General features: G+C 39.0%; 1 protein-coding gene across 1 annotated transcript; it reads left to right on the top strand.

Annotated features, from left to right (window-relative positions):
- The first annotated feature begins 3,340 nt into the window (after nucleotides 1-3,340).
- On the top strand, nucleotides 3,341-23,874 carry LOC111344467 (NADH dehydrogenase [ubiquinone] flavoprotein 1, mitochondrial). The gene is made up of 19 exons (XM_022951697.2): nucleotides 3,341-3,507; nucleotides 4,940-5,013; nucleotides 5,622-5,648; nucleotides 11,029-11,097; nucleotides 12,206-12,302; nucleotides 12,871-12,922; nucleotides 15,381-15,514; nucleotides 16,083-16,252; nucleotides 16,509-16,578; nucleotides 18,076-18,131; nucleotides 18,315-18,380; nucleotides 18,768-18,870; nucleotides 19,272-19,335; nucleotides 19,872-19,962; nucleotides 20,634-20,696; nucleotides 21,630-21,684; nucleotides 22,179-22,219; nucleotides 22,571-22,639; nucleotides 23,471-23,874. The coding sequence occupies exons 1-19, from the start codon at nucleotides 3,465-3,467 to the stop codon at nucleotides 23,555-23,557; spliced, it is 1,431 nt and encodes a 476-aa protein (XP_022807432.2). The 5' UTR covers nucleotides 3,341-3,464; the 3' UTR covers nucleotides 23,558-23,874.
- The last annotated feature ends 421 nt before the right edge of the window (nucleotides 23,875-24,295 follow it).

The following is a 24,295-nucleotide window of genomic DNA, read 5'->3' as shown; positions in this document are numbered from 1 at the left end:
TCTTTCCCAAAACAAAAGCACCTTTTTATTTTGTTTTCTTAGGCTGATTTCCATAGAATTCAGAAGGCACACAAAGGTGGCTGAGATTTTTAATTCTTTTGTTTGGGCACACAGTCTGCCTTTTTCCTAATTAAATAAGTTGATAGAGGCTACTGATTCAGCATACATTAAAGATTTCTACTTAAAGCGCGCGTCGTAACCACGAGTATTCAGTAACTTACCATCCTGTTTTGGAATTATGGCTCTTTCGAAGAACCAAGCCAACGGTGTTTTCCCACCAGTCTTAAAAGATCGCACTTCGGAGGAAAAACATAAAATAATCATGTGAGACCAAGTGATACGTGTTTCACGAGCAACAGGAGTTTTAAATCTCAACATTCTGAGGAGTTAAGTGCGGATTAAATTCAAGCAATTTCAAATTCGACTGTCTTTTTTTTTCTTTTAAACTAGCACCAAAGGAATTAATCTGTATATTGGACGCTCTTTTTTTTCCCGTGTTCAGAAGGAATTTGCGATCTAGGCCCAGTTGTAAGCGCTCGTCAGTTCTTGGCGCTACTGATTTCAACGAATTTTGACTTGTGTCTTTGAGCGCGCTGCTGAAAATCATCATTAGGTTGAAGTTCTGGGGAGCTCTACGCCAGTTCAAGTTCTTGCGTACAGGCTAACAGATAATTTGCTATAAAAAACCGCGCAAATGAAAAGGCGGTTTTGATGGAGCACAGGCAGCCCAAGCTCACTACGAGAAAAGCGGACGTGACTCTTACCGTGTTGCGTAACGTTAGCGCTATGTTGGTGTTCACCGATTTTGATGGAGCACAGGCAGCCCAAGCTCACTACGAGAAAAGCGGACGTGACTCTTACCGTGTTGCGTAACGTTAGCGCTATGTTGGTGTTCGCCGAAAACGCTTCAAAATGGCCTGAGACGTTCGGAATCAACAAAGAAAACAACAAGGCAATAAGGTGAGCCCATTTTATTTCAAAACAAGACATTTTTTTCTCTCTTTTAAGGCAAACCGATAACATCCCATACAAACCTTTATAAATATATAACGTTACGCAACACGGTAAGAGTCACGTCCGCTTTTCTCGTAGTGAGCTTGGGCTGCCTGTGGAGAATCTTGCGTATGTCCTGCACTTGGAATTTTCCGAGCTCATACAATGACCAGCAGAAATGCAGTAACCACGACAGCTACCTGGAAAGTTTGTCTCGTCGTTTTTCAGGATAATTTGTGTTTTGGTAGACTTGCTCCGATCACTTGCAAGCGTTGAATGAAGTCGCTCAAGATATGCAGGGCTATAGGTTTGTCCAAGGTGTAAAATTACTTTTGTTTTCTTTTTTGGAATTTTTATCATTGTATTTCAAAAATGCATAGAATTCCTTGACGAATGATTCTCTTTCGTTGCATTACGCTTATTAGTAATCTTATGACTCGCCCCCTTTTCTTCCATTGTTAAAGTACATAGGACCCGAAATGTCTTCCGCCGCTTTTTGTCTCTTTGATATATGTAAAAAAATTATTCCAAGGTTTAAAACTTTGTCGAGCCGCTTTTTGCGCTCAAAAATACTACTATTCTGGCCTGTAAATTGTTGCAAGGACGCACGGCCAAAAAACCACGTGACTTTTTCTTGTGACGTCAGTCGATTTATTTCAAGACCAGACATGGCGTAGAACAAGTGGAAGGCAGTGAGGAAAGGAGATCGATATTGTGTAGCTGGGGCAACAAACAGCCGAATTCATTTTGTACACCAAGGGATGACTATTGGCGACGTTTGACCTTTCCTCCCTACCCTGTGAAATCTATGTGACCTCCCAAATCCTCCCCCCGGTAATAAAGGCTGGTCCCTTAGAAAGTCAAACGACCAACACACACAAAAAAGAACAATCGTCAAATGTCAAAAAAGTAATACGTAATCCTCTTTTGTATCGCATTATTATCATTTCAGTTTTGAGCACAATGGGTTCTCAATTGATTGTTCTCTGACCATTTTCTGATTTCCACAAATGTCGAATACAATTAAAAAAAAAAAAAAATGAAAAAAGGGACTTTTTAGGACCTTGCATTGCCTGTTTTCCAGCCATTTTTCGGACGGCACACAAAGTTGCGTACAATTCTTTGACTTGCTCGTGCAGAACGTTCGACAGATTTCCAATCCTTTTGAGCCACTTGACCTAATTAAAGAAATGTCCAGCTGTAGTAAAACAATAGGCCCGTGACATTGCATTAAGGATAAGTACATCTGAGAACTTTGGGAGCTTAATTGAGTGATAGCAGAAGCCTATGCCCTTTTAGTTTGTGTTTTTGTGCTAATGTTCTTGTTTTGAAGCCCACATAGCTTACAACTTTAGACATCCCAAAAAACTCATTTTCGTCGCTCAATGAGTGAATGAAATTAAATATAAAAGATTGTGCATGGTTGCTAAATCTCCAACATAAACTGCAGTACTGCAGTACTGGTAGCGATGGTCAAACGAATCCATGCAGCATGTTTATGGTCCAGGGTGTTTGTAAGGTACTGTTCTTAATATTGCCCTTTCTTAAGCTCTCGAGTCCAAAACCTTTAAGATTCCCGTGTAATTCCATAATCTTCTTTCAAAAAAGCCTTATTCCCAAAGGCTATCTATTGTTTTCGTCATTGTTTCTTTTTATCAAAGAAGAACTTCATGCGAACAGAATTAACTCTGATGCGAAATAAACGAATAGTTCTCGTAAGATTCTCAGTTCACGTGTGATAAGAAACTTTGAGGAAAATTTCCTCGTATGGACGATCTTTAAAAAAATGGCGAGAAGAAAACACTCCACTGGTTCGGTTGCTTGGGAGGAACTAAACAAATTTTCGTTAGCCGCGCGCTCAAAGATTTATTATGTATGCAACATTAATTGTGTACAAAAACGCGCCCAAATCATGCAAAAACAGGCAATTATTAAATAGGATAATTTGGTTTTATCGAGTGAGACCTGACGTTTCGAGTGTTAGCCCTTCGTCAAAGCGATGAATTAGAAAAGATTTTTTGGAGAGAGCAAGGCGCAATGGTTAAATAGTCGAAGCTAAGTCGAGAGGTCTGGAACCGAGCACTCTGTTTTGGCTGACTGTACTGTATTAGCTAGATACTTTTTTGGACAAAACAGTCCACTCCTTTAATGCCTCTATCTGTCGTCTATCCAGGGGTATTGGAGTGCACAAAATAGGCACAAGCACACTTCGTTTCCGAAACATATTTGCAGCTTTCCTAATTCCTATTTTAAGCGTGAAACCCAGTGAGAACTGGCACCAGGAGCCCGCAGCTGGGTTAATCCGTAAAGTACTGGAACAAAATATCCCGTCATTCATATCTGCTTTGTTGACTGGATCGCCATATTTGAAGTCTGGTTATGCAATTTGTTAGCTACGACTCGTGGAAGTCCCTGTTTTTTACCAGTTAGTTCAGATTTAAACTTCTGTATATCAACTAGGAGCCATCACCATGGCCAAGCCTTTAACAAGGTTGCACTCAAGTGGACTGCAGGGTAAGTTTTAAGAACCAGTGCAACTGTACTGTAATCACTCGCGAAACAGGTTTACTTTTGATATGAGATGGAGTGCTTAGTCTGAGGGATATCTTCAGCGTCGTCTTAATATTTTGCTGCTTTGCATCGTGTGATTGGATTTTTTGGTATGTTTTGCCATGCTATAAGGAAGATCTTTAAAGTTCTGGAGACTGATGCACAATTTTCAAACCATAGTAATGAATTCGTAACGGTGTATTCTTGAGCTCGTATATTTGTTTCCATACCGTGTGCGATAACTGGTCCATGATGAGATGGTTCTAAATGAGATTATGGCATAGTACGGCGTGATCTTTCTAATCAGGGATAAAGGTTTGTTGTGCAGTATCACCGGGTATTTTAGCGATTTGTGCCATATTTTGACGAGCCTGTAGGGCGAGTTAAAATACAAATAACGAGTAGAAATACTCCGCGATACCACGTAACAAACGTCTAACAAGAGATTTATTATCCAACACGCCAAATTCTTATTTCAGTGTTGGTGAATTTCGTGAATTTTTCTGGAGTACAAATAGTACGTGACATTTGTACTCGTCTTAGGTGTCATTTGTATTCTACGGAGTGTAGTCGGATAATAAACATGGATATTTGAACCCAGCTCAGACAAATGGTTAACCCTTTTACTTGCTAGATCTGACTGTTAATTCTCCCCTCTAGCTGCTACACATTTCCTTGTAAACAAGTTACAAGAATTTGGTGTTAGATCATGAAAACAATGTCTACCTAATAAGTTTGAGTACTTGGAGCAACTTCAGCATGCCTGATCACTTTGATTCACCTCATTTGCATGTATCAGGAGGCTTTGAAGAACGAGACATCACACAATAAATGCTATTCCTTTTTCAATGACATGCAAATGAATGGTGGGGTATTTTGCAATTTAGTTGTGAATTTCTGTTACTTGTTTTCTAAATAATGTATTGATAATGTGGGAAGAAAGTGCATGTTAATCACCTCCAGGAGTGAAATGGTGAAGACTACAATTACATGCATGTGCTCAGGAATTGAGGAGTTTAATTTGTTCATCACGGGAATGGAAGGAGAAAGGAACAGAACTTTCGTCCCAATTGACATCTAACCCCTTTGTACCCACCATCCCACCCGGGGAGGACATCCATCTCACAGTAATCTCTAAGCGCACAGGTAATGAGAATGGCCAAACTTATCAGGTAGAAATTGGTACCTTGATCTAACACCAAATTCTCCCAATTAATTCACCCAATTAATTCGTCATGAAATGTATAGCAGCCGGGGAGGAGAGTTGACAATCAAATTTTGAGAGTTTGATGGTAAAAAAAACTCCTGTGTTTAATTCTTTGTTCAAAACAATTGTTTTCCTGGTATATAATATTGATAAGACTAATTTATGTTTATTTGTTTTTGAACATGCAAGGAGGGCAGCTACACTCGTTGTGTCGTACTTTGGTTGGCACAAGATTGTCTTCTACAGCAGCAGCTCCACCTCAGGTCTGAATCAAAAATCTTCTTGAAGTACAGTGTTTATTTGTTTAAATGTTGCAGCATCTTTAAAATTTTTAAGTGAAAGGTGTTGGATTTAATTTGTGCTGCTGATTAAGCAGTAAACATATCCAAAACTCGTTCTAAACATCAGGTGTGAGGCTGGTTTAGGAGTGCACCAAAAAAAATTTCAAGTCATCATTCACTATGTAGTTTTAGCAGAAAGAGCGGGCGTCCTCTTTGTACTGGCTTGGTCTATGTTAAGCAGAAAACTTTACACCACTGTCCCTTTCATGATGAAAGTTCATTACTGAAATACAGGAGAAGGGTGTTATAGTGGTCTGACTCAGGAAACATCTTGTTTTGCAGGGAAAATACATGTAGGTTTTTGAGGCTGTTTTAGACAGTACTAAACCCTACTAATTTTCGAACTAGATTTTATGGATATGTGTTAGTGCTGCATTTGTATAAGCAGTTCCTATCCCAGCTGGTGTTTGTTTGTGTTCTTGTTTTTTAGATGAACATGAGATAGGGAATGGTGCTTGATTGACTGCAGTGCTAAATTAACCTCAGGTTTTTTTTAACTCTCTTAATTTGCTAATGTCTTTGATTTTCAGACCAAAACATCTTTTGGGAACTTGAAGGTTAGTCATTGACAAGTTTGATATGATTGAAACCTTTCACTTGGACGGATATGAAACAGAAATGCAAAATTAACACATCCCATTTAAAACTGTACTTCACCATTTAAAAATGTACTTGACATTTGAGGTATCTTAGTTCCTGAATGAGCCAATCAGATCTCAAATGCATTTTTAATGAGTTCTCTGGGAACTAAGTTCCTGTGTCAACCAATCAGATTTGGTTTGCAAAATGGACTTTGCTCTTTAGGAACTAAGTTCCTCAATAAACCAATGTCATGGAAGAATACATGACATGACATTTCTAAATTAAGGTTTGCCTATTTTATTTATGTCAACACTAAATAGAGCAGACAACAATGTTACACTTTGGAAATGAGTCGACTACACGATGGTCTACACGGCAACGAAAAGGCATCTGATACTATACAATTCTGTAAAAAATGCCACAACGGTTTTGCCACACTTTTTACCAGCGCTAATACATAATCTTATTAGAAGTTTTCTTGTGTAATATCGCTAAGTATTTTTACAAGTTGTACCGTAATTTGACGAGCCCGCAGGGCGTGTGAAAATACAAAAAAGGAGTAAAAATACTCAGCGATACTATGCAAAAAAACGGCTAATAAGTTATTTATTATCCGACATGCCAAGCTGTTACCTATGTTGTTCAGTGCGGGTGAATTTCGCGGATATTTATTTATGGGGAATGCGTGACAGAAGTATGCGAAGCGGTACCAAACTGACATGTTCTTTTGTTGCTGTATTTTCTTCAATGATTTAAAGGAAGATATTTCCTGGAGGTTGAGCTGTTCTTCTTCATTTGATTCATCTAGTAAACTTGGATCTATATTTGCCAGCCATTCTGACTCTTCGTCGTCGGATATTTGATTCAAATTGTCTGCCGTTTTGTTTTTCGTCATTTAACTACAAATCCACCATTCTTTGCTTGCGCGATGCGAGTAAATCTGTTTCATCGATACTGTAGATTACAAATACCAGGTGACATTTGTACTCAACCAATCGTTTTCTAACATTTTCAACGCTGTAGTGTATGTATAAAGGGCAGAAATTTCCTCTCCTACGATTCAAATGCGTTGTTTATTTTGTTTCGGAAAAGTATTTTGCTACGCTTCAATGATCTCGTCTTGGATTGGTCAAAAACTGACAGGTGTATTCATGCGTGGAAAAGAACTTACAGTTCCGAAATGAGATGAAATCGGCATTGAGTTTTTTGTTTTCCTCTTCTCTCTTGGGAGTTAAAAAATTCCATTCCCAAAGGAAAATTAGGCAGATCTTCATTGGCTTATTTGCTTGTTGCCATGTCTAGTCTAACATTTTTACGGAAGTTTTAGCTGGTTTTTAATGAAAAATGCCGAAGTCACTCGCGCGAAAAACAAAGTGTCGCTAGGCATTTGACATCACTAGCGTGAATCAGTGGGAAGCATGCTCACGCAATGATTGAGTTTGATTGCACGACTCTTACAAGCTATGTTATGATAAGCAACATAAACCGATCTAAAAACTTATCGCAAGAGCAACATTACCGGGGGAGACTGTTTTGACTTGTGTACATCACCATTTCAAAATGTACTTGACATTAAAGGTAACTCAGTTCTTGAATGAGCCAATCAGATCTCAAATACAATTTTCATGAGGTCTTTGGGAACTAAGTTCCCGTGTCAACCAATCATATTTGGTTTGTAATATCAACTTTGTTCTTTAGGAACTAAGTTCCTCAACAAGCCAATAACATGGAAGAATATATGACATGTCATTTCTACACTTTAAGGTTTGTCTGTTTTATTCACGTGAATACTAAATAGAACAGACAACAATTAACGATTGGTTCATACGTGCGTTCATGCGTTCATCGAGATATGAAGCACGCGGGAAGTTTGGAGAGCACGAAAGATGCCTAAGAGTTGCTCGAGGCTACGCCTCGAGCAACTCTAGCTTCTTGACTTCTCTCCAAACTTCGCAAGTGCTTCATATCTCAATGAACGCACAGCTGACGTATGAACCAATTGTTTTACAACATTTTCAACGCTGTAGTGTTTGTATAATGGGCAGAAATTCCCTCTCCCACGCTTCAATGTGTTGTTGTTTTTTTTTTTTCGGAAAAGTATTTCGCTCTGCTTCAATGATCTTGTCTCAGATTGGTCAAAAAGTGACAGGTGAATTCATGTGTGGAAATGAAGTTAGAGTTGGGAGACAAGATGAAACCGTCAATTGTTTTGTTTTCCCTTTCTCTGGGTTCTTTCTCGAAAGTTAAATCCATTCCCTATGAAAAAGTAGGCAGATCTTTATCGGCTTGTTCGCTTTTTGCCATGTCTAGTTAACTTTTTTACAGAAGTTTTCCCGGTTTTTTAATGAAAGAGGCTGATCAAAAGTCACTCGCGCGAAAAAATTTTTTTTCTCGAGGGACTTGTTTGCTGACGTCATGAGCGTGCACAATAGGAATATGAAGCACGCTCGCGCTTTTGATTAGACAAATCTACTAGCTATGTTATAAATTGAATTTCTAACATATAACAGAGCTGCGCAATCAAACTCAGTATCTGTAAGCGTGCTCCAGATCTCGATAGCGCACGCTGTTGGCGCGCGCAAATGGCTTCGCCAGAAATTTTTTTTGCATGAGCGGCGAATTTGTGAACATGGAGAAAAATATTATATTTCGCGACAACAATGAATAAAAATACAGCCTCGGCCCACCAATCCCAAAACGAAGACAATTTTGCAACCTTTTCTCTTTGACTAGAGTTCTTAACTGAGGTAGAAAAAGAGAAAAACAACAGGAAACGGGACTCGGCATCAGCGCCGTCACGATTCGCTTCACTGAACAAACACTTCTAAGATAGCGTTGTCCGTTATTCGCATCGGAATTCGGCTGCAAAATTTCACCGGCTATGTTATAAACTGTGTAATTCGATTGTATGTTCTTTATCATTGCTGGTACAAAGTTTAGTACAATGAAAGAAGAGAATTGGCAAGTTAATTTTGACATGAAAACCGCAGGATAGACATTACTTATATGATCGCTTTTTAACTATATCGGCGCTGATAAAAAGCGCGGCAAAACCACTCACGGTAATACGCCTCGAGCAACTCTTAGGCATCTTTCGTGCTCTCCAAACTTCCCGCATGCTTCATATCTCGATGAACGCACGCTGACGTATGAACCAATTGTTAATTGTTGTCTGTTCTATTTAGTATTCACGTGAATAAAACAGACAAACCTTAAAGTGTAGAAATGACATGTCATATATTCTTCCATGTTATTGGTTTGTTGAGGAACTTAGTTCCTAAAGAACAAAGTTGATATTACAAACCAAATATGATTGGTTGACACAGGAACTTAGTTCCCAAAGACCTCATGAAAATTGTATTTGAGATCTGATTGGCTCATTCCGGAACTAAGTTAACTTTATTGTCAAGTACATTTTGAAATGGTGATGTACACAAGTCAAAACAGTCTCCCCCAGTAATGTTGCTCTTGCGATAAGTTTTTAGATCGGTTTATGTTGCTTATCATAACATAGCTTGTAAGAGTCGTGCAATCAAACTCAATCATTGCATGAGCATGCTTCCCACTGATTCACGCTAGTGATGTCAAATGCCTCGCGACACTTTGTTTTTCATGCGAGTGACTTCGGCATTTTTCATTAAAAACCAGCTAAAACTTCCGTAAAAATGTTAGACTAGACATGGCAACAAGCAAATAAGCCAATGAAGATCTGCCTAATTTTCCTTTGGGAATGGATTTTTTTAACTCCCGAGAGAGAAGAGGAAAACAAAAAACTCAATGCCGATTTCATCTCATTTTGCAACTGTAAGTTCATTTCCACGCATGAATACACCTGTCAGTTTTTGACCAATCTGAGATGAGATCATTGAAGCGTAGCAAAATACTTTTCCGAAACAAAGTAAACAACACATTTGAATGGTAGGAGAGGAAATTTCTGCCCTTTTATACATACACTACAGCATTGAAAATGTTAGAAAACGATTGATTGAGTACAAATGTCACCAGGTATTTGTAATCTACAGTATCGGTTAAACAGCTTTTCTCGCATCGCGCAAGCGAAGAATGGTGGATTTGTACTTAAATGACGAGAAACTAAACGGCAGACAATTTGAATCAAATATCCGACGACGAAGAGTCAGAATGGCTGGCAAATATAGATCCAAGTTTTCCAGATGAATCAAACGAAGAAGAACAGCTCGACCTCCAGGAAATATCTTCCTTTAATTCATTGAAGAAAATAGAAACAGCAACAAAAGAACGCGTCAGTTTGGTACCGCTTCGCATACTTCTGTCACGCATTCCCTGTCAGTAAATATGCGCAAAATTCACCCGCACTGAACAACAAAGATAACAGTTTGGCGTGTCGGATAATAAATAACTTATTAGCTGTTTTTTTTGCATAGTATCGCTGAGTATTTTTACTCCTTTTTTGTATTTTCACACGCCCTGCGGGCTCGTCAAATTACGGTACAACTTGTAAAAATACTTAGCGATACTACACAAGAAAACTTCTAAAATTATGTATTAGCGCTGGTAAAAAGCGCGGCAAAACCGTTGTGGCACTTTTTACAGAATTGTATAGTATCAGATGCCTTTTCGTTGCCGTGTAGACCATCGTGTATTCGACTCATTTCCAAAGTGTAACATTGTTGTCTGCTCTATTTAGTGTTGACATAAATAAAATAGGCAAACCTTGATTTAGAAATGTCATGTCATGTATTCTTCCATGTCATTGGTTTATTGAGGAACTTAGTTCCTAAAGAGCAAAGTCCATTTTGCAAACCAAATCTGATTGGTTGACACAGGAACTTAGTTCCCAGAGAACTCATTAAAAATGCATTTGAGATCTGATTGGCTCATTCAGGAACTAAGATACCTCAAATGTCAAGTACATTTTTAAATGGTGAAGTACAGTTTTAAATGGGGATGTGTTAATTACATCTAGAGTAGTAGGATGCAGGTGATGATACGATACTCAATACAGGAAGGTATCTCTTGCTAATAAATTGCAAATTATAATAAATTATTATAAATGCAAAATTGTATCTAGAGTAGTAGGATGCTGGTGATGATATGATACTCAATACAGGAAGGTAGCTCTTGCTAATAAATTGCAAAATTATAATAAATTATAATAAATGCAAAAATGTATCTAGAGTAGTAGGATGCTGGTGATGATATGATACTCAATACAGGAAGGTATCTCTTGCTAATAAGTTGCAAAATTATAATAAATTATAATAAATGCAAAATTATATCTAGAGTAGTAGGATGCTGGTGATGATACGATACTCAATACAGGAAGGTATCTCTTGCTAATAAATTGCTGTTATCATTTCAATTCTTTGTTCACAGGATGAAGATCGTATCTTTACAAACTTGTATGGTCGCCATGATTGGAAGTTGTCTGGAGCACGTAAAAGGGTAGGTTAATTACTTAATTACATGACTTGGGCAGTCAGAGGGCCAATAACTAAAATCAACCAATCAAAATGCTCTATTGCCAGTCAATATTCTCTCAGTATTGGACCGGGCACTGTCCCGAATGGTCCCGAATGATACCGCATGTGTGTCCCTTTGAACTTCAGTCGTATAATAAATCTCTTATTAACCAAGTTTGCTCGGGACCGTATTGGAAGAATATCGGCCCTCGGTCTTTTTTGTACGGACCTTGCTGCGCTTGGTCCATACTGTCAAGACCTCAGGCTGATATTCTCCCAGTACGGCCCTCGCGCTTGGTTAATAAGATATATGTACTCACTCATGTTAGTGACTCTTGTAGCATGAAGGGACTAAGAGTGCTGTCAGAGTAAGCAAACTATTTTTGTACCTACTGTGCCTTCTTTCGAGGAAGGCTGTAAGTACTATGTTACAGTGTTGTGGAATTCTGTAAACCTCTCGTCAAGCCCTCTTAAGATTTCTAAAATGGCAGACTATTGTTAGACACTTGTAACATTTCTTGTGACTTGTCCTGGTTCAGTCTCCACAAGAGGTTCAGTCTTACCCAAGAGGAGCAGGTTTATCCCTAGTGCCAGGTACACAGGGTATACAAATTAACAAAGTTTAGTGTTGAAATAAAATTTGATGTACATTTAATACATGTACGTACTCCTGCCCTAACCATGGCCTTTGAATTGGCAGTGTACAAATCTGGTCTTACCAAGTCCTCCTTTTTGTCACGAGTTTGGCCTCGACAAGGGCTGGGCATTACCCTTTTCTGCTTTTTACACCACATTGCTTTTTTACTGCAGCACTCTACAACTCCATAATAGTAGGCTCATGCAGTCACAGATTTAGTTTGTAGTTTTACAGACAGTTTTACATGTTTATATCTTTTCCTTCAGTTTGTCTTCTGCTAACTAAGGTAATACCCTTAAAACATAAGCCCTGATATATGCAATGGCAAGGGCAAGTTAAACTTTTGATCCTGGACAATCACCATCCACTGTTTCAACAACCAGGCCCAGGTAGAGAAAGCTTGTAACAAAAAGTCAAAATGTTTTCCTTTTTTTGTTTGTTTTGTTAATCTCAGGGTGACTGGTATAAAACAAAAGAAATCATACTGAAAGGGCAGGACTGGATCATCAAGGAAATCAGTAAATCTGGATTGCGAGGACGAGGGGGGGCAGGTTGGTTCTTAATTTTTTTTTTTTTGTGGCAATGTGCTGACATCTATATAGTAAAGAGGTTACATGTTTTTGATGTTTCTAAAATGTAAGAGAGATACTGTAAAGATTATGTATAAGCTGCACCTTTTTGTCCAAGTGATGGGCCAAAAAATTGCAGGTGTCTTATACGTGGGACCATTGCTTAGTTCAGTATTTATCACTAGTAACCAGACTTCCCTTGTTAAATGACTGTGTGTTTCTCCTGCACTTTAGTTTTGTTCAAATTCCATCACTTTCATATAAGCTGTTAAGCAACATAGACAACTGTTGTCAGTCACAGAGAATAGGGAAACTGATTAAAGAAATTTAAAGCTTTTAAAAGGTATTTTCAGATTTGATTAACTTATTATGTTGCTGCAAATTCAGAACATTAGATTTCACCAAGTTTATTGTAAACATCTGCGAAGAAATGACCAACTTTTTACAAGAGTGCCTTTTTGGATATTTTTTTTCCCAAAATCTTTGAAAGTTGGGGGTACAGCTTTTACACAAGTTTTTATGGTATATCAATTTTCGTGCATGCTTTCAGGTTTTCCAACTGGTATGAAGTGGGGGTTTATGAACAAACCAGGAGATGGAAGGTATAGTGTACATGTTCAGGGTATTAATATTAGCAATTAGTATAATTTTGGAGCTGAGCAAAGAGTTTCCAGCAATCTGATTGGTCGAGCGGTTCCATATATGACGTTATATAAACCGCTCCGCACAGTTTATATAAAATGTTAAACTAAAATGTTAATAAATGTTGCTGAAATGTTATGAATTTAGAAATTCCTGTTGTTCAGCTCTGAAGTTATACTAAAACAATTATTCACCTCAGGTTCGGTGAATATTGTCGAATAATTCCCTCGACTTCGTCTCGGGGATTACTCGATGATATTCACCTCGCCTTCGGCGAATAATTGTTAACTAGTACGTATGTATCATTGACCAAGGGGGAGGTCAAGATGGTTGGATATTGGTGGACTTCTTTGCATATGTTTTTTTATGGACCAAGAGGAGGTTGAGGTCCAAAAAACACAAAGAAAAAGCAAGGTTAATATCCAGCCATCTTGACTGAATAAGCTTTTTCAATAAAAGATATACATTCACTTTAATGAAAATTAAGAATGACTTGTTTAATTTTTGAACCAGGAAGGAGAGCCAACTGAATTTGTAGCACAGTAAACCCACCAGGGTCATTGATTTTTTTCTTTAAAAAAAGAACAATTATATTATAGCAGTATGAGAATTTAACTTTAAAAACTATGTTGCATGTACCACTTTCATAAATGGCTGCTGGATTGATATTCTTTTGTTTAAATTCAAATTAGCCTCACTAGCCTCACTTGAGGTAATGCATTCTTTTGAATTTTGAACTGGAGAACGAGGCCAGAAAGGCTAATTTGAATTTCAACAAAAGAATATCAATCCAGCAGCCATTTATGAAAGTGGTCAAAGAAGTGATGGACCCATCTTGCCTAATCAAGTAGCCTATCAGAAAACAGGATTTGCTTCATTTCAATTGCTGGTGAAGACTATCCATTCCGTGCAAAAGGCGAGGAATATTGGCACTATGTTTGACAGCCATTTTTGCTTTAAGGATCATATTACTGACATTTGCAAATCTTCATTTTATCATTTGCGAAATATTAATTTAATTTTTAATTTAGTTTTAATTTAGTCCATTTTCACTGCAATGGGTTCACTGTCAATGGGTTAAGTTTTGCAGTGGGGAAGGACTAGAAAGGAACATAGGAACCATTCGTGCTAGTCCACCCTCCCACCCATCCCACCCCAGGGGAGGACATCCATCACACAGTAATCTCGTGTGTGGGAAATTAACGTCTCCTACCCCAACCCTGCAGGAGACGGGACCTCCATTTATTCGTCCCTATCCGAGAAGACTAGAATATCTAACCATTTCTTGATGTTATAGAAAGGCAGCAAATTCTTCTCAATTATTTTAAGACCTTGAGTGTTGGTCCGGCCGGGGCTCGAACCCTTGACCTCCCACACTACAGTCCAGTGCTCTATCCATTGAGCTAACCGGGAGGCGGTTATTAGCTATATCAGGAAATATCTTTCAGTGACCACTACTTAATTGCTGGTTCATATGTTTGTATCTTTGAAGCTGGATTACTGTAATTCCCTTTTGTATGGCCTACCAGCCTACACTGTAAAAAAGCTACAACACGTCCAGAATGCCGTGGCGCGCCTCGTCACACTTACAAAAAAGCTTGATCACATTACGCCTGTTCTTTTCAATCTTCATTGGCTTCCCGTTAATCAACGTATTATTTTTAAGATTTTACTTATAACCTACAAGGCACTTAACAACTTGGCACCATCATACATTTGTGATTTGCTTACATCTTACACCCCATCGTGTCAACTACGCTCATCATCCAAGCACTTTCTGGTTTCTCCATCTTATAACTTGAAAACATATGGTGCAAGATCCTTCTCTGTAGTAGCACCATCATTATGGAATGCTTTGCCAAGTGAAATTAGAAATGCTCAGTCTGTTTCTGTTTTTAAAAGTAGATTAAAAACTTATTTTTAGAAAAGCCTTTTATAATTAATATTAGCTGTCTTAAGTGTTAATGTTAAAGTTTTTTGTAGGCGCCTTTGAACAGTTGGATACTGGCGCAGTATAAATCTTTTATTATTATTATCATTATCATTATTATTATTATTATTATTATTATTATCATTATTATAATTATTCATATTGCCCATGGGTGCTGCCAGCTATATAATAAAGTATGATATTTAGCAAGTTAATGTGGTTGTAGTGAAAGACTAAAGGTGTTCTAACAAAAGGCTAACACTGGAAACGCCAGTGTTAGAAACTCGTTATGGTGGCTAATTTGCATTATCAAATCAGTCAATAAAATCAAATTATCATGAAATACCCCCCACTGATGCATCACCACAGTTTGTTTTGAAACTTGTTCTTATTATTCAAAGAGTTCTCTGTAAGCCAATTGGTAAAAGCATCAGATAACAAAGTTAGTTTTGCCCCTCTGATCTTCTTATCGTTGTTTTACCCATAAGACCCAAGTACCTAGTTGTGAATGCAGATGAGGGAGAACCAGGGACCTGTAAAGACAGAGAGATCATGAGACACGATCCACACAAACTTATTGAAGGTTGCCTGGTGGCTGGTGCAGGCATGGGTGCCAGAGCTGGTAAGAAAATCTACCCGACTGAACAGTCACGAGCTTCCCTAGTTGGTGATCGTTTCCTTTATTCTCAAGACCTTAATGTGTGATTTAGGGGTGGTACTGTTTGGAGAAATGACACGCAAGATACTCTTAAGGTTCACTGTACATTTTAAAGATTTGACACTTCAATCAGGGTCAAAGTTAGTTGCTACATTATGTTTGAAGAGTTCTATTTAAGTGAAGAAGAACAATTCTGTACTCATTACCATCAGAATCATTTACAGACCCCCTCCCCCCCCCTTCCTGTTCAATGTTGCCTTTAAGTTCATGAAATCATGGTACAACATTGTTTTTAACTTAACAAGGTCAAAAGAGCTAAAATTCAATGTGTCAACAATTTTGTCGCCAGTGTAGGTTTCTACAAGCCTTCTGGTAAAAAGTTTGATAGGATTATTTCTGTCAGAGGCATTTTTAGAGGTAAATCAGAAATAGAAGTTTTTTCCCCAAATTTTCATGGAAAAAAGCTCTGTGATGCTATCATAAAGAAAACAAAAAACAAAACAGAAGGTTTAGATATTTGTCAACTTCACAGCATACATCTACATCAGAGGGGAATTCTACAATGAAGCATCCAACATGCAGTTGGCGATTAACGAAGCCTACAAGGAGGGGCTGATCGGAAAAAATGCATGCGGAAGTGGATATGATTTTGATGTTTACATGCACAGAGGAGCTGGAGCATACATCTGTGGAGAGGAAACGGTAATGTTGACCCACTGTCCAATTTTCCTTTTTTTTTTTTTTTTTTTTTTTTTCCATTTGCGAATACAGTGTCCTGGTTTGATCCAGAATTTTTCTTAGGAGGGGTACTCTGCTGAGGTCTTAGGAGGGGGGGGGATACATCTCTGAAACCCTTCGTTAGAACCACCCTAAGTATTTTTAAACATAATTATGTGAGGACATTGTGTAATTTTATGTTATTATTGTTCTGAATTGCTTTTAACATCTCTTCAACCAGGCGTTGATTGAAAGTTTGGAAGGGAAACAAGGAAAACCCAGACTTAAGCCTCCTTTCCCTGCAGACGTTGGTAAGACTTTGTAACATTGCAGGAACACATCTTTTACCTCCCCCTAGAAAGCGAGGAAAGGAAACGTTTCCTACTCAGGCCAAGCCACCTGCATATTCGGGCCTCTCCTGATACCTGCAGTGCAAAGTGACTGGAGAAGGAGTTGATCCTCGCTTTGACAAAGGGCTAATGCTTGAAACATCGGCTTTAGAAACTCTTTGCAGTGGCTTATTAAACTTTATAACATTGCTTTACAAAAGCGCGCGCTCTGATTGGCTCATACGCTCGATCCATTTGCCCGTGGGTTGGACGCTGACGTCAGTTTGGTTTGCTTTTTTTGTTGTTGTTTTTTTTTACGGCAACTTTTTCGTCGATGTTGCCACTACACACAGCATAATTCCTGTTTTTTGTAGGTATTTTGCTCGTGAAATATGGACAAATTTTGTGATTTTTCCTGAGATAAGGAAGATAATTCTTGTGAGCTGCCAAATTTCAAGCTCAATGTTTTTGTCGGGCCTCCAGCTGAGAGTTCGAGTTTTGTGAACTTCAGCGAGCAGGAGCTTGATCAGCTGGTTGAACAATTAATTATTCATACCCGAAACGAAAGATGTTTCAAAGTCGCAATGTTATAAAAGAAATAGTTAGCGTGCAGCGTGCAACCATCGAGTTATGGATGCACTTGGGAGGTTTGCTAAGCACGAAAGAAGCTAGAGTCGCACTCGGCTATCGGCTCGTGCGACTCTTACGCTTCTTGCATGCTTAGCAACCTCCCAAGTGCATCCATAACTCGATGGTTGCACGCTGCACGCTAACCATTTCTTAATTGGAATAGCTTAAGTCTAGAACTCAGGAATTCTGTATCATTAGAATCTTTTAAGAACAATTATAGAAACAACAGAAACTACATCATTTTATTGTCTAACATATGATTCATCATTTGCTCTCAAGTTATATTTTATTTTTACTCGTATTTCGTCTTCTTATTAGATAGATATTCCTAGTTTTTATTGATAGTTATGTTAGAATTCAACAAACATTGCTTGTTAGAATTTTGTAAATAGATGGCCACAAGCTTATTAGTTACTTCAATTATTCCGGGCCACCCTCTCTACATAAAGTGTATCTATCTATCTATTATCAATAGGTCATTTTACAGTCGTTTACTTAGTTGTTAAGCCTTCGATTTGGAGTGAGGCTAAAGGTGACCTTGATTTGATAGAGACCAGTCTATAGTTAGCATAATAACAAAGTAATTTGCATTCGAAAAGCAGCAACTTCTGTATGTTAACAAGGTCGCCCTTTGCCTCACTTTTGTTTAAAGGTTTGGAACCCATGCATACAACTGTCAAATGGACTATTCGGTTGATAAAACTAAATTACTTTCAAGCGGTATTGTGAATGTGAATATTTATCAAATGGAAATGAGTTGGTTCGGCTTTTGTTTTGTTTTGTTTTGTTTTGTTTTGTTTTTTTTTTTTCACATTTGCCGATTAGATATGTCTCTTTTTTCCCTATTAGGAGTGTTTGGCTGCCCCACTACTGTGGCAAATGTGGAAACTGTTGCTGTTGCACCGGTTTGTATTTCACAGTATAACATGTGATATTTCACTCATCTCATTCTCGTTCATAGCCGGGGCTGTTTGAGTCCAGGTTCTTTACCCCAGTTCGTTGAGTTTTCTTTCGGCTATCTTTTGCCGTGTATCGCAAGGCTATCCTGTCGCGCAGGCAAACCGTTGTTTTCTGTTTGGAATTTTTAGGCCATTTGCAGGAGAGGAGGTGACTGGTTTTCTTCGTTTGGTCGACCAAGAAACACTGGTACCAAGGCAAGTGTTACAAAAAAGTCTATTTACCTTACCGCTTACGTGTTTTGCAGCATTGCACGCACTTGAAGTGCGTGCATTTCCCACGCATTACGGGTATAAAAACTTGCCTATCGAGTGTCGCTACACGAGTGTCACGCGTGTGAGAGGGAAAAGGCCGCCAAATTTTGCCCTTCTTGGCGTGGAAATCGAAATATTCGCAGGTTGAAGCGCTGTTGTTTTTTTTTAAGTACACGTACTCTGAAGTTTGAGGTGAACCTCTTACCACACACTTCAAAGCAGATTTTGGCTATCACGTAGATCGTGATACTTTCGGTTTATGCATTGCAGATGGGTACATTGTTATTTGAAGTATTTATTTTAATCGTTGTTATTACTCTCCTTTTCCAGTTATTCAACATATCTGGTCATGTTAACAATCCGTGTACTGTCGAGGAAGAGATGTCTGTTCCCCTAAAGCTGCTCATTGAAAAGCACGCCGGAGGAGTACTTGGTATGCTTTCTTGAAAAGAAAAAAAGTGTTTGAGTGACACTCTGGGTTTTGCGCTTGGATGCAGTAAGCAACAAAGTTGCATTTCAATGTATTTCTTGGAAAATTTTCTGTACAATCGCAGTGCAACTTAAAAATGCTGATCCACTTTAAATACATGCAATCGTGCTCCGGTTTAGTCTACGGTACAGGCGAAGTATTAGGGCGAGTTAACGTTGCGGCAAAGGAAATGAAAGTGGTGTATGATAAATGTTTCCTTTGTTTTTTGGTTCGTTGATCTTCTCTCCCCTTTCTCAATCTAGTGGGGACAACCCTTTGACATTAATTAAGACTACGAGATGAAAATGGTGTGTAGTCATAAATGAATATTTTTTGTTTGCTGATCTTCTCTGTTCTTTTTCAAGGTGGTTGGGACAACCTTTTGGCAGTTATTCCAGGAGGCTCGTCAACCCCGCTTATTCCAAAAAGGTGAGGTGTTACAGATGATGTGATTTTGTAGCTAACTGGGAAGGTGGTCGACACTCTTTTAAACTTTGATAGATATAACCCTGGGTACAAAAAAGTCTAGTTCTCGCACTCTGGAGATAGTAAAGACGTTAGGTTTTTAGGCAGGTTCTCCTGAAACTTGTCTTAAGTGATGGTTAACTGGCACATTTAGAGGAGATCTGCTTACAATGAACCATTGGAATAGTTACTTCCCTACTACAGTGTATCTGAGGTTCTTTCACTGGTTGTATGGATGGTACATCTCTATGTCACGATCAAGCGATGTGGACCTTTTAGTCCTGAAGAGTGACTAACATCTAGTTTCTCCTTACGATATCACCACTGAATCAAACATCAAGGTCAGGAGAATAAAGCAAATGATCACCAACTAAGGAAGCTCTTGACTGTTAGATAAATTTTCTTTGACAGCTTTTTAGGAAATGTATAGAGAACTGTATGGAGAATGCGCCTGCTGATGTGAGAGTGCAAAAGACTGAGCCGTTGTTTGTTTCTTGTAGTGTTTGTGAGGATGTGCTGATGGACTTCGATGCTTTAGTCGAGGCACAGACTGGTTTGGGAACTGCTGCCATTATCGTGATGAACAAGCAGGTAGTTAAAATTTGTAGAACTGAAGGCTACAAGCCCTAAGATTTGATTTATGAGTCTCGAAGAATTTTAAGGAAGTTTGGTTATAACTCAAGAAAACACCCTTTCGTTAATACTTTTGTCAGCTCTAATCAGTAGTTTCGAATTCGTTTGTATATGAATATTGTATATTTGATTTGCTGTTTGATAAATTAAGATGACAGTGATCATCGCATTAGCAGGGCTCGACACTAGCGGTAGCCAACTACTCACAGACCAGTAGAAATTCAGTTTTGGCTTGTGGTTTTCTCTTTCCGCTCGCCACTTTGGCTGTTAAACAAACTGAAATTGTCGCAACATCTAAGATGTCACTAGCCACTTGGCCAGTAAGTTGAAAAGTTAGTGTCGAGCCCTAATCAGTGAACACTACTTAAAAAGCAGTGGTGGAAACATGCATACTTAAAATTGTCAAGTGGTTCAAAACTGTGGCGAAGCACAATGTTTGGGTGGAGACAAAAGCTTTTGCTCTTGTAGAAGTCATTCGGTTTCAATGTATGTTACTGCAAGGGAGATGTAAAGTGGTATACCTGGAACTATAATTTCAATTTTCTTACTCTGAAACGTTTACTTGTTTGCCCTTGTTGAACGAAAGCAAGCATTCCCACGTAATGTCCTTCTCTCACGTTTGTCCTCAGTGCGATCTCATCCTTGCCATTGCGCGACTTATTGAATTTTACAAACACGAGAGCTGTGGTCAGGTAAGTTATATTCGCTCCCTCTACCACTTTTGTCGCAAAATGACCGGTATTTTAATATAAGGTGCAGTGATCCTGCAAGTCTTCTTGCTCTAATGAAGGGGCTCACGCTTGAAACATCAGCTTTTAAATTGTTTACGGTGGCCAATTTGCGTTATCAACTCAGTTGTTAAAACCAAATTACCTTGTTACCCCCACCGACGCAGTACCACAGTTTTAGAAACGTATCCCCTTTATTCTTGCAAGTCGTCAAGCTGGAAGTCTGTGTGAACATGCCAGCGAGAATTAATTGTGTCATCAGGTTTCAAACTTAACCCTTTAATACTTAAGAGTGACGGGCATGTAATTTCTCCTTGCCACCGTACCCCTGAATCACACAGTAAGGTCATGGGAATAAAGGAAATGATCACTAACTAAAAAGCTCTTGATTGTTAAACATAAACATAATAATAATAATAATAATAATAATAATAATAATAATAATAATAATAATAATAATAATAATAATTTTATTTATCCTCGAATTTCAAGGTAGCACGCAAGTGCTAATATCTCCGAGCAACAAATAAACTTAGACTAAATAAATTCAAATAATGATGGTTTTTGAGGAGAGGGGAAAACCGAAGTATCGGGGAAAAACCTCTCGGAGCAGAGTAGAGAACCAACAAACTCAATCCACATATGACGTCGGGTCCGGGAATCGAACCCGGGACACATCGGTGGAAGGCGAGCGCTCTCACCACTACGCCAACCCTGCTCCATGTCAGCACTTAAGGAAATGATCACCAACTAAAGAAGCTCTTGATTGTTCAACAAATTCTCCTTGTCAACACCTTGGCAAATGTGTAGAGAACAGTATGGAGAATATGCTTACCGATGTTAGGGTGTTAAGGGTTTAAGTCAGTGATTGTACCATTTTCGTTTCCTTTTCCTCAGTGCACGCCCTGCAGGGAAGGCTGTAGTTGGATGACTACTATCATGTACAGATTTGGTAAGTTGTCGTTTCATTGCGAGATCCTCCTTTAGCCAGAATGATTTATAATCTTACTCCTATTCGTCGTTAGGTTCGATTTTCGCTGGACTTTCGATCGGTCTCTGTTCGAGTAGTGCAGGCTCAATTCCAAACAGTGGCTAAATACTCACCCTGTGTCGTTGCTTGGGCAGCTACGTGTCATTCTCACAAACCTCGTTACAAATCTTCCTTTTTTGTCCGCTTTTTTTCTGTTTTTTTTTTTTTTTTTTCTTTTAAATGAGAGTGCTTTATTAAAACCCACGTTCCCCGCATAAGTTAGCTATTTGAAAAATTATTCAGTTTTCACCCAAAATTATGTAGAATAAATCTGTGGCTCATATTCCGCAGTGTGATTTTTTCCTTTTGGGTTGGCGAATTATTTCTAAGTATCACCTCCTTGCTGTGTTGTTCAGGGCTGTTTGAATGTTGTGGGTTTATTTTTAATTTAACTCTTTTTATTTTCTACCTTCAAGTCGAGGGTAAAGCAACACCAGATGAAATTGACATGCTTTGGGTAAGTGCTATCGATGGTAACTGCTGAAGATTGTGTTACGTTTGTCTTAAGTGTGTGATAAAGAAAGCTCTAAGCCCGGCGTGAGCATTCGAAATCCAACCTTTTCTAATTTCGTGATGGGTCTTCCATCAACTGAGCTTCGGTGAACTTGCTGGCGCGCTGGACACTTGATTCATATCTGAGTTTAAGTGCTCAACCAAATGAGCAAATGAGATTGTTAATCGTGTATAGATCGTACTTGCTTCCTTGCTTGCGAGGAGTCATGGAATATTAAGATATTTTCTCTCTCTCTCTCTCCCATGTTTTGGTTTCCGTTACTTCATCACTTTCATACTGTGTTACCCTCAACAGGAGCTCAGCAAACAGATTGAAGGGCACACCATCTGTGCATTGGGTGACGGTGCTGCTTGGCCGGTGCAGGTGAGGAAGTTTTGGCGGGAAAATTTCTCCACCCTCAGGCTGTAATTTCGCGCACTTTTAGTTTCAAGTTAACAGGGCGATGATGCGCGCGCCACTTAAGACCGAGGATTTATGTTCAGTAAAATAGAGAAATACGGAAGAAAAAAAAAAGGATGACAGAGGGTGCGGGAAAAAAAAAACAGGATCGTAAATCGTGGACTCGAAAATTTTTGGCTATATTTTTCATGATGGACAAAGCGAAACTATCTCCTTGAAAACTTGGACAAAGACATTATAGTGGTAGACAGCACTGTGGTCTAACGTCTGCACATGTACAAACGTTGCAATGACTAGATAGTGATTTCTCAGGCTGTGAGAAACAAGTTGTCTCGCACGAGTTGCAAACAACTACCCAAGCTAGTAAGTCGCGGTGCTTTAGAAGCGTATAACGTTTTTGGTAAAGCTCAAAACAGAATGGTAAATCCACAGGATTCCCTTGCTTGAATAAGCTTTTTTCCCTATTTTTTTTTTCCTTTTACAGATTTATGTGAACATTTGAATTATCTTGCGGTTATTTTGCGAGACAGTCTTTGTCTAATGTTTTCCTTTCAAATTTTGCGCGGGAAACTGGCGCGTGGACGGCCAAAATTGAATCCCCCGCGCGTGCCCGACGTTGTACCGCTGTGTTGCTGACGGACCACTCGCTCGATTGGCGCTTGCATTCATTGCGTTCAGCGAACATGTCCTAGGGGAGCCTCTACGGAAGAAATGGGTCGCAGAACGAAGGCAACAGACGGAAGCTAGATTTGTTTGAAACAGCCGAACAAACTGCTCTTGTTTTTGTCTTTTCAGGGATTAATCCGCCATTTTAGGCCAATGCTGGAAGAGAGGATGGCAGAATACGCCGCTAAACAAGAGAAGGGCTCCACAGCAGCTTAAAAATGCAGACGTTAATTCAGTTGGGGTTGACTTGTACAGATTATCAAATAAGTGGGTTTTTGTAGACTCGCAAAATGACCTTCAAAAATGACCTTCAAAAATTTTCTTTTTTACTGGAATACTCGTTCATTAAGAGTTTGAGGTAGAACGTCAGAAGTTTGTACGTTTACTGGATCGTAAGTGTCATCCTTTTAATTGCGGTGGAAAGCGCAAGATTAGTTGTTGATAAAATGTAAACGCTTTTTTGTCTCGAAATTCTGCTGGTTTTGTCCAGTTTGGGATTGCAATCCTAATTAAAACGAAGGGTTGAAAGTTGAGTTGATCCTGTAATAGCCTGTTAGCCACCTTCCCTAATTCAGCGCCGCAAGACGAGCGTTTCTCTGTCACTGGGAAGATTTTAGACGAGTTTGGGGTCTGCACCACTTGCAGACCTCTGCCCACCTAGCGTTGCTCCAACCTCGTTCCCAGGATCTCTTATCTTCCCGTCCCCTTCCTCGCTTGGGGGAAGAAGATAAAAGACCTTGGGAACGAGGTTGATGTTATTTAAAGCGTCAAATGCTCGTGATGAAGCTCTACTAATGAGGGTCTACTCGTACGCTATTCTTGTAAGGGCTCAGACCCCTCAGGAATGTGTCGCAGCAAACTGCCAGGCCGAAACCTGGTAAGAGTGTGGTGATATCTAACAAAGAGTTTTCCAGCCCTCATGGTGAACGGCCAAGTCGCTTTACAGTAGCGAAA

This window comes from Stylophora pistillata, chromosome 2, assembly GCF_964205215.1.
Source record: "Stylophora pistillata chromosome 2, jaStyPist1.2, whole genome shotgun sequence".
Lineage (NCBI taxonomy): Eukaryota > Metazoa > Cnidaria > Anthozoa > Scleractinia > Pocilloporidae > Stylophora > Stylophora pistillata.
The sequence above is the reverse complement of the archived record's forward strand: the minus strand, read 5'-3'. Positions and strand labels throughout refer to the sequence as shown.

Excerpts from the sequence above, each read along its gene's own strand:
- LOC111344467 (XM_022951697.2), top strand. The coding sequence starts at position 3,465 with ATGGCCAAGCCTTTAACAAGGTTGCACTCAAGTGGACTGCAGG. Across the intron at positions 5,014-5,621 it reads CAGCAGCAGCTCCACCTCAG|ACCAAAACATCTTTTGGGAA; the intron begins GTCTGAATCAAA and ends TTTGATTTTCAG. Across the intron at positions 21,685-22,178 it reads TACTATCATGTACAGATTTG|TCGAGGGTAAAGCAACACCA; the intron begins GTAAGTTGTCGT and ends TCTACCTTCAAG.